At 35.8% G+C, this 10994-nt stretch overlaps 1 protein-coding gene across 1 annotated transcript; it reads left to right on the top strand.

Annotated features, from left to right (window-relative positions):
- The first annotated feature begins 530 nt into the window (after positions 1 to 530).
- Positions 531 to 10114, top strand: LOC580779 (vesicle-associated membrane protein-associated protein A). The gene is made up of 6 exons (XM_780817.5): positions 531 to 753; positions 3608 to 3760; positions 4146 to 4249; positions 5043 to 5141; positions 5803 to 5961; positions 6737 to 10114. Exons 1-6 carry the CDS (start codon positions 696 to 698, stop codon positions 6887 to 6889), a joined length of 726 nt encoding a protein of 241 aa, XP_785910.1. The 5' UTR covers positions 531 to 695; the 3' UTR covers positions 6890 to 10114.
- Positions 10115 to 10994: the final 880 nt, after the last annotated feature.

Here is a 10994-nt window from a genome sequence, read left to right as displayed (position 1 = left end):
AGACAGGTGTCACTTATTAATTATTTCAAAGTCACAAATCTACCATGACAAAACCTCCTGATCCGACCGATCAGCTAGAGCATGCATGGACCCCATACCATGGTCAGAGCTGGTCCATTGTCAGAAGAACTGGAGAAGGAATCATGTTCCTGAGAGTAATCCTCCCCCCTTTTCGCGCCCCTATAGACTTAGAGGCATATGCTATAGCTGCCGCCCCTATTAATAGCTCCATCCGAATGTTAGTTCCCAGCGAATTATCGAAAGTCATAACAATGGTGTATAATCTCATATCCAGGCACTGGCAGTATTCTTACATATTGGTGTCTATTTCATGTGCCGCATATTGATCCGCCACTGAAAAAAATGGACCTGTATTAATCTCGTATACCGTTATAATCAGGAATAAGAGATAAGCTTATCCCACTATGCACCCACAATGCAATTTACGACTGGTAATTGATTCGCTGATGTCGAGCTGTACGTGCACGCTTCGCATAAACCCGGGATCTGCCGTATATGTACCGCAGCGAAATCTACATTAAGTCACTGTGCTGCGCTGCTATATGGCCGACGTGTACTAATCTTGAATTGCCGGTGACAGATAGGCGTTAATTTGCGAAGTTCTGGTTGGACGGTACATTTCTCTGCATCAACAAAATCCTCTTGCACCTTCTTTCTAGAGGAATATAATAACAATGGCGAAGCCAGATCAACTCCTTGCAATCAAACCACCAACGGAACTCCGTTTCCGAGGTAAAAATTTATTTGGTTTTGATTTTTTTTTTTACTCGTTTCAATTTGTTTTCTCATTTGATTTGCATTGTCGATCAAATCATCATGTGACATGTGTGTTATTATTAACGTTAGATTCAAGATGTGGCAGCTGACTTTAATATTTATCTCGGGTTCTAGTTTCTACGTAAGAAATATTCAGATGTTTGGCATTATCATGAAATAGGAAACCGCTCATCTCAGCCATCTGCTCATTCTCCGACCAGCAGAGCTGGCAGAGCACTATTTCGTCAATGACATGTCGTGGCTTTGCTGATTCAGCGATTGGAATGAATTATGAATATGATTATGATCAGTAAAGGCGCTTGTCCGGGAATGAGGATCGTTCGCATAAACGAGGATATCCTCCTAAACACGGTCAAATTGCGTCCTCAAAAATAAGGATCGTCCACATTTTTTTTCATAGGCGCTCTGCGGGTTTCGCCTTTCGGGTTTCTGAACTGCACACTGACGATGCAAAAACGGATCCCACGTAAGAAAATAACCCCAGTCCACTGTCTTATTTTATGGGTTGTCCGTCTTCCCAAGGATTTATCACTCATAACGCGACAGTCTCTGTACAAAGTCAATGTAAAAATAAAATTTAGAATGCATCAAGTAAATCACTGTGGAATCCATTTGTCGTATTGCCAACGCGCAGATTCGAAATTGGAGTGAAACGTCTGCGAAAGTGAGGATGATCCTTATTTTTACGGACGCGTCTGTACGCATTTACGAAGACGATCCTCGTTTATGCAGACAATCAAAGATGGAATTCTTAGTTCTTCCCCCTTGATGACTAATGTTACAGGACAGACTCGACTTAAACAGAGGAGCCGACCCTACCTAAATCAGAGGTTAATGAACGAAAGCGACAGAAATTTTTGGTCTAAGACTCGACTAGCCTTACTGTTATAGGCTTTGTCTTTTACTTAGTGATTCATATGTTTAATAAAATAATTATCACCCTATATCAATATCATGGTCATGGACTGTGTGGACATGAAACAGACTTGACAGTACATGAATCCTGTTGGCATGAACTGACATGCAATTTACATCACAAAAATGTTGACCTCTGACAGGAGTTTGTAATGTTGATCCTGGCCAGAATCTTGTGAACAAACAATTTGGTATACAAAAAATAAAACTGATTTCTCTTTGTCAATGTAATGCTGAATTGCAAAAGAGAAAGAAAAAACATGAAGTGCTGGATGTGTTGGTGATTCAACATCTAACATTTAGCGATACTTTCAATGACCGTATTGGGAGACTGTTTCCCCACTTGAGACTGAGAGACTGTCATCATGATCAATGATTTTGAGATTACGATAACAAAAGGACAAAAGAAACAACATCCACAAATATTTTCCTTTTTTCCAGCCAGAATTTTCCCTCTCTGCACTGAGGTCAGGAGCCCAGTGTTTTTGTGTATGGATCTTTAAAAAAAAGAGAGAACTGTTATGAAAACAAATGTAGACAATGAGTTTTTAAAGTAGACGATAAAAAGGGGTAATTTGTCATGAGGAATCTACTTATCACATTTTCAATTTTAGCCAAGGCTATCTCTTTGTAACAAATGTAAAGAAAGGAAACTGGTAGTGATGCTGGTATCCTAAATGGGGCTCTGGGGCTCCCAAATATGCTACCAAATATTTTTGACAAAAGTCTCTGACAATACAGACAGTGTCTCAACTAGTGCTGCAAACCGAACGGAAGTTCGCCGAACATGGCACTTCCGAACTGAACCGAACCGAATGCTAAGGCCTGGTTCGAATGTTAGGCAGAAAAATGTAAACATTTTCGCAAGCTAATAAACTTGTCATTTTGTACCTAATTTTCATGTCATGATTGCTCATTTTATATTTATTTTTTCCCATTTTCCGCCTTTGTGATTTATGCCTATAGATCCAGGGGTGGGCGCGACTTCACTGGTGCCATTTAAATTTCTAATCCTGACTTCTGCTACGTCCCGATCACAAGCCATAAACAAGAATACATGTGCGTGATCTAGCTAGCTAACTAGGCGCTGATCAAAACAAGTTCAGCTCGAATCCATTCAACCAAAAAATTAATATTTTAATTGTAACAATATCGGACAAATTTTACAATATAAATAATGAAAAAAACATATTATAGTATGGTATTTATTTATTCAGTAAAAATAGGGATTTAATATTTTTCCTATTAAAAATAAACTAGGTAAACACTTATAAAAAACAGTAATCGACGAGCCTGAGTCGCTATTCAAGATGGCAGCTTTCATGACTCTAACATTAGACAACAGCCGTCTCGGAAAATCTTTTGAAAATATCATTTATTGACAAATTGAAAACATGATTCTTTTAAAATTGAAAATAAAACACGATTCAAGACGGAAATACGAATGTAAGTAGTACTTTTCTTCACAAATAATTTAGAGCAGTTTTTTAATGTGATATTCGTGCTGGTCGGAAGCAGTTTTTTCATCAGGAGTGGGCAGAAGTCCTCCGTGCTGGTCGGGCCCGGCCGGCCCAGTGCCAACCGCTGTGGCTATAACGCTGCTTGCTATTATACTACCGAACCTCGAACCGAACCAAGTTCGGGTGAAAAATTGCCGAACTCTGCCGAACCGAACCGAACACGAACATAGCGTCTACAGCACTTGTCTCAACTCTCAAATAGAAAAGAGTCTCCCATATTGACTGTGTGCCTCTCCTAGTTGACCTCTGGCTCTGACCAGTTTGGACTTTGTCATGTTGTTAAACCCTGAGGCCATTATTATCTTTAGTTTACGTTCAGTAGTCTGTTTATTTGTAGTATTCATCTGTTTTTTGTTTTATTTTTTTCATTTCAGGTCCATTTACAGATGTCGTCACATCTGAGCTGACACTTTCAAATCCATCGGACAAAATTCTCTGCTTTAAAATCAAGACAACAGCACCAAGAAGGTACTGTGTGAGACCGAACAGCGGAATCATGATTCCCAATCAGAACGTCACAGTTTCAGGTAGGTACTATGGTATGGAAGGAATTTTAGAAAAGGAATTTGTATAAGAAGGGGAAGAAGATTAATGAAAAAGACAGAGAGACAGAGACAAACAGACTTGTAACAGAATTTGTATCCAGAGTAACAATTTATGATGTGATAAATTTTGTAGATTGGGATTTCAAACCTCAAAACCTCCCTTCCATTCCCCAAAATGCAGAGAAGATTGTATTGATTGCATTATTGCATATTGAATTCATTATATTAAGCAAGCTGAATAAGACTTACAGGTAAACATACAAAATATTTGTGAAGAAGAGATGAAAAATAACCTATGGAGCATTCATACAGAACTTTTAATTAATGATTTTTCTTCCCTTTTCCTTCTCTTCTTTTTCTGCTTTAGTAATGCTACAACCCTTTGACTTTGATCCAAATGAGAAGAACAAGCACAAATTCATGGTACAATCAATCGTCATACCAAAGGCAGATATCGACTTGGAAGCAGTGGTATGTATTAGCTCAACTTTTCACCTTAGGGATCATTCAAGGGTTGCTAATGTACACTATATCCCCCGACAGTATGCTGGACAATACTTTGGATTCAGCAGTGTCGCACCGCAGCATCCGCAGTCGCGTCATATTCTTGTGTGCGCTCTAACTGCCACATTCCTTGACATATTCCTTTCAAATTTTGTATGGAGGTGCATCTTGGATTCTTGGTATAATCTGCACACCTATCATTTTTAATGATACTGCTCCCAGTGTTTTGTCAGTGTTTCTGTCAAATAAAGTGGATTATCATATATCTGTGCAGTAAACTATGTTTTCTTTTTCCAGGGAATATCTTAATTCTTAAGTTATTTTGACTTTATTTAAATCTATTAATGTACATGTTCATTGATATCATTATCCTGTACTCAAGCAGTCATTTTTTTTTTTTAATTATGGGAAGTTCTCCCCAACATCAATTTGGTGTCAACCAGCAGAAAAAATGAAGGAAAGCATTCAGTAAAAGTATGAGAAAAATTATGATACATTAGAATTCTGATGAATAAGAAAGTCACAAATACTTTTGCAGTCTCAAAGATTACTTACAAAATTGGCTCAGATTGGCAAATATAAGATTTCTTTGCAAGCTACTTTCATTTTTTTTCCACTGAACTTTTTTTTTTTTTTTTAAGGATGGGGTTCATTTGTTTTTCGATAAGGTAATATATAAACTTTTTTTTTTTGTGTGTGAATAATTTCATTTGAGACATCGAGATATCCAATTTGTTGTGACCATTTTTTTCCTTTGTAGTGGAAAGCATCAGATGTTGCTGCTATAATGGACACCAAACTAAAGTGTGTTTTTGAATGGCCAGCCAACCAAGCTCCTGCACCTGCCTCACAAGAAAAGGTATCAACAACAACCCCCCCCCCCCCCTCCTGCCCATTCTTTTATACCCAGAACTGTTTCTCTTTTATACCCTTCCTTCTATCTTCCATTATACCGTAGGCCCTATACTTATATTTAATTATCTATTAGATATTTTATTTTTCATTCATTTAGTCAATCAAATTGTTTTAAATAAGGCATTACGATCCTAAAAAACTTAACAAATAAGAACTTGAAGAAAGCAAGCAAACAACTGGAAACTCGAACAGACTTTAATTTAAGCCTTGTCATACAAACTCTTACTGTTAAGTCAACCTTGACCCCACCTGACTTTCTGTTTGCTCCTTCCAAAGTAATGACATCTGGATTTTATATTACCATAAAAAAATCATGTCTCTATGCACTTGACATATCATTACTCTGGACATCAGATTTCATGTGCATCACCTCAAACCCCAGAGTGCCTTAGGGAGTATTCCAACCATATCATAACTGAGGATATAGACTGCTTACTGAGGGTAACTGATTGGTATCTGTTAGGGCATATTGTAGTTATGATCTCAATGTCTTTCCTCATCCTACTAGGTCCTTATTTCTCTCCTGCCTATGGAGTGGCAAGTGCCATGTTTATATGTTTTGATATCTATATATATTTGATAATGTACTGATCTGTTTGATGCAGGTTGAGAGTGCCTCAGCAGAGAGCAAACCCATCCAGTCTACTGTTCCCCAGGTCGGAGAGGAGAAGTTAGAGACAAGGGATTTAGATACAGTGGTCAAGGAATGCAAGCAACTCAGGAGAGAGGTTGGCAGCTTACGAGCAGAAAACACACAACTAAGGGTGAGGAATGTGCAGGATTATATCTAGATTGGAAATGCTCCTTCCCATCTCTTGTGGCTTTGTCCGTATCTTTGATATACTATTAAGCTGTATTTAAGACATCGTTTAACAATGTTAAAACTGAGATGCATGGCCCTGCGTGTTATCAGTGTCTGTGATATGGTGTAATATAGAAGTTCTAAAAAAATTGGGCTTCAAAATCATTAAGAATGCCTCAAAAAAGCAAAAATCTTTGAGTGACCGGTTTCACCAGACTTGTTTTCCCCAAAAGACTGTAGTGTTATGAAAACCGTTAGGAAAGCGCAAAATGTGAATTTGATTTCCAATCATGAATATCTTCATAATCAGACAGGCGATTGGCTTTTAAAAGTAATGGGGTTCCTGACTGACCTAAATCCAGGATTTTGTTTCATAATCTGAGACAAAGTTACCCAATCCCTTTAAAGGTAATCTTTATCTTGCTTTACCAACCAAGCTGTGTTTTACTGTAGCAATTTCAATCGTTCAAATATTTTGTTTAGTCTAGATTGTGGAAGGTTTGTTTCCTTTTTGCCTTTTTATCATGAAAGGCAGTTGCATTACAATTAAAAAAAAATATTTCGCAATATAAAAATCAAAATATACAAAGTAACAGTAAATTTTAACTATGTTTACAAAGGTTATATGCGAGGCTTTCCATGAAGGTTGCGAAAAACATGTATTCCCCAAAATGTATATCCATAAAAAAAAAAACGGTGTCTAAATTGTTTATTCTTCTTCTTCTGTTTGACCTTAGACGGAGGGCGTGAGGCAGCGAAGAGTTGAGGGAGGTCAACCCATGAAAACAGTATCGCCCACAGTCACAGAGACGAAACCCATGCTGCCTTCCACCATGATCATCCTGGCAATCTTCATCCTGGGTTTCCTCATTGGTAAATATGTCTTCTGAGACAGGTCAAAGGTCATCATGTATAAAGCTATTTGGATGGTGGTGGAAGAGAGAAAACAAAAAGTGTAAAAATATATTGCTTAAAATGAAAACTGTCACTTTTGTTGATATGATTAAGGAAGTGGATAAATACTGATACATTTTAAGATGGGAAGTTAATAGTTCTCTAACATTTACTGGATCTCTGAAGTCTATCGTGAGTGGAAGTGTGGGTTTTTTCCTATTATTTATTGTTATGTAGACAATTATTCTTATCAAAATCTCATCACATGTGCAAGATCTGAAACAGAATTTGTATAGAAATTGCTCTGACAAGATGAAAATGAAGTCAAACTGGAAGCGTGCTTATCATATTGGAATGTGTTGCATTTTAATCTAGAGACAGGAATGTTTGTGGTCATGTTAACATATCAGTCTCTTTTATGACGTGCATGGTGTAAAAAGTGGGATGCCTGTTTACAGTTGGTTGATCAATTAGAATGAAGTGTATTTGAAGTTGCATTGTACTTGATGCTTATGAGATTTTGTATGCAGAGTATTTGCTACAATTTGTGTTCTAATATAATTATGAATGTAGTTTTCTCATTTAAATGCTAACAAATGTAAAAGTAATCACTTCTTCCTTCATGTTTGATTTATCAATTATTTGAAATACATGCACAGTGCAACATTACATAGTCAATATATCAATATACCTGTACTTCATTTATTTCTAGGGTACATACATGTATTGTATTCTCTTGTTACGAACCATCACTATTTGATAGTAATGATAGGTTTGTTCAGTCTTTTTGAAACATTGATATTTGAGAATGAAGTGATTTTATCTCAAATACAACCTACTTGGTATGCTTCGTGCTTCATATTTTGTTACAAAATTAACTCCTCAATCTCTTCAAAGGATTGTGTTCCATGTCTAAAATTCATACTTTAAAATCCAAATAAAGGATTGAATTATGTACATTTTTTTTCTGTGGAGACTAAGCAAATGTAGGAAATACTATTCATGGGAATGGAATTTGAATTTGATTGTTTTACAACGATTAAAGATCAAATAGCATATTGATCAGGTGGTGATTCTTCAGATGTAATGACAAGTTAAATTGACAGTTGACAGCTCCCCTCCCCCATTGTTACCAAGAGAGCAGTGAATTTTAGATCCTAGAAAGCTCACTGTTCTTTTAGACTAAAAGTTCTCAAGTCTGAGGATAATACAAGAAAAGTGCACTGACGGGTCTGTGTTTTGATATATAGAACATTCAATATGCGAGGGGTGAAATCAGTTTGATTATCCTTACAGTATTTGAGATCACTATCCCTTTAAAAGGACTTTTCAGACTATTTCAATACCAGAATCTGTTGAACATGCACAAAGAGATGGTAGTAAAACATTCTACTTGTACATCCGTGTACGATTTATTTGTAGCATTCAGTAGGTATTGATGTACAGCTGATCAGATGGGACTATTTTTCTCCTGTTATTTATTATTCTTTGCTACAAGCTGTTTATTCTGCTTCATTGTAAATTATTATACATGTACATCAATATGGGATATATATGATAAACAATGCAAGCAGAAGACATGCAATCATTCGGATATGATACAAAATGTGACGTATTAAACATTCACACTGAATACTGGTAGTAGTCAACTGTATCATAAAAAAAGATGAAGAAAAATAAAAAAAGATTTGTATATTATTGCTATGTACATATATACATGTATTGCCATTACTGAAAGATGTGTAGGTTTGATTAGACCAATTATGATTGCTGTTATCAAACTTACCAAAAATCCCCATGGTCCAGTACAGCTAGCATCTTCTCAAATACATGTGTAGCTACTGAGCACATGGCCATGGGGGCTGTACAAATAGATTACTTTGTTGTTTTAATTTCATTTCAATGTTCTGTGTCTAGTTCCTTGTGACTATGTATTTGTAAGTCTTCTTTTTGTATTTTCTTCATGTTTTTCTTTTGTCTGAACACAAATCCTCTGTTGGAATCATAGGATTTCATCTTCATGTTATATATACAACCTTACTAAAGCAGCATTTCATGTTTTTCCAACTTGATTTGAAATTTGAGATTATAGGTTAAATTTCCAATGTTATTTCAGACAAAAACTGTGTTGAGGTATTCTTTGAAATTGTTATGATGAGGTTTGACTAATACTTTACCAATCTCCAATATTCTGCATTCAGTATTCCCTACTTTGGGGGTGTTTATCCATTACAGATGTAGCTGTACATGATGTGCATATTACCCATTTGTTGAAATCAAATACACATTGTCAACCTTAATTATACTTTTATGTACATACACCAAGAGCTTATCTGTACATTGGTATCGTAAAGTGTCTAGTTAGTTAGAATTATAACCCAAAGACTTTGTTCAGTGTAATTAAATAGTTTAGTATTATTTTTGATTTGTAACTCTTCACTATTACCCTTCATAATACCGGTATTACTTAGGTGTATGTAATTACATGTTAGCCTATTTTCAAATTATTTAAAGCAATTTAACCATGACTTTGGTACTAAAGTCAAATATATTACTCTTTGCATTGAACTATGACTATTATTTTGCTTAAATTAAATAAAATTGGAGTCTCTAGGCAATATTGTTTCAATTCATTTTGACTATGCTTGGCATCCCATGCATTGGCCAATCAAAATTTGTAGATGCACCAAACTTTGTTTTCCTAATTATTTAGGAATTCCTGTGTCTGTGTTAAAGTGTTATGTAATGCCAATTGTTATTCTGTTATGACATTTAATGTTCATGGATGACATTGTGTAAAGAAAAAAGAAGAAAGATGTTTGAAATTTCATAAGAAACAGTAATATGTATGTAGCTCATGTAATATATAAATTGATTATCATAGACAAAGGAGTCATGTTGTAGCTCATCCAAATGTGTTGATGAGGTGCACAATCTGTACATTTGAAATTTGAAATGTAATTCTATTTAAGTTCATATAGCATTATCCCAAGAGCTAAACCAATAATAACTTAAGAATAGACACAGATTGAACGTATAACTAGTGTACATGTATGAAGTCTTTTTAGTCTGAAGCAAGCGTATCACTGTTTACAATTTCCATATTCCTTTTTATTTTGTTCCATTATTTCTCTCTCTATATGTAGTTGTAGCGTAGAAGTACTGCCCATGAATATCGTCTAGAATAAAGCAATCGATTCTCTTGTAAAATTCCAATAAAACTTATCTGTGTTTCTTTCTTCTTTAATACTTTTGGAAACGTTTGTAAGTAGGCCTACATGTATTATCAATGAGAGTGGGAGCATGTATAGACATAAATGATTTCAGGATTTGAAACACTCATCCAAGTACTAGTGAAGAATGAGTGAGGCATGGATAAGAGGAGGGGAGAGAGAGAGGGGGGGGGGGGGAGAGGGAGATTGAGAGCAAGAGAGAGAGAGAGAGAGAGTGAGTGAGATTGAGAGAGAGAGAGAGAGAGGGGGTGGGGGCACTCATTCATTTCTACACAATATTCTGGCGTTCTCAAAACAAGCCAATATAAATATGTTGAAGTAAGGTGCCAGATAAAAACTGGTTTAAAATAATGTGTAAACATAATACACATAGACAGTACCGATTCATCATGTCACTAGCCTTTATTTTTTTAATAAAATCTTAAAACGTGTTGCTGAGTAACTGCGTGGTTACTGCCTATTATCTATAATAACATCCAAATAAAGCACACTTTAGGCCTCTAGTTAGTTTCAGCAGATCTTGTGATTTCATATGTCCCTCTTCCGAACGTTGACCTGGTTATAGCTTTACACTATCTCATTAAAATTAGATTCTCTTCAATGAACTCATGTAAAACGTCATGCTGGCCTTAGACATTGTCGTCATAAGAAATTCTAAGAGAGCATTGTGCTTCAAAACGGACATACTTGTTAGAAATTTAATATCATGTAAGAATAATTGTGGATTTAAATTTATCCTCCTTGTGATATATGACATCATACCCGATTTTATATTTCCTTCACCAGTATAAATTGAATAAATTTCAACCGAAGTTATGTTAGTGATCTCTATAAATTTCTGGATAAGCATTAGTGAGATCGACGCAAG

The sequence above is a fragment of the Strongylocentrotus purpuratus genome, unplaced genomic scaffold (assembly GCF_000002235.5).
Source record: "Strongylocentrotus purpuratus isolate Spur 01 unplaced genomic scaffold, Spur_5.0 spur5_scaffold_8, whole genome shotgun sequence".
NCBI classification, from domain to species: domain Eukaryota; kingdom Metazoa; phylum Echinodermata; class Echinoidea; order Camarodonta; family Strongylocentrotidae; genus Strongylocentrotus; species Strongylocentrotus purpuratus.
The sequence above is the reverse complement of the archived record's forward strand: the minus strand, read 5'-3'. Positions and strand labels throughout refer to the sequence as shown.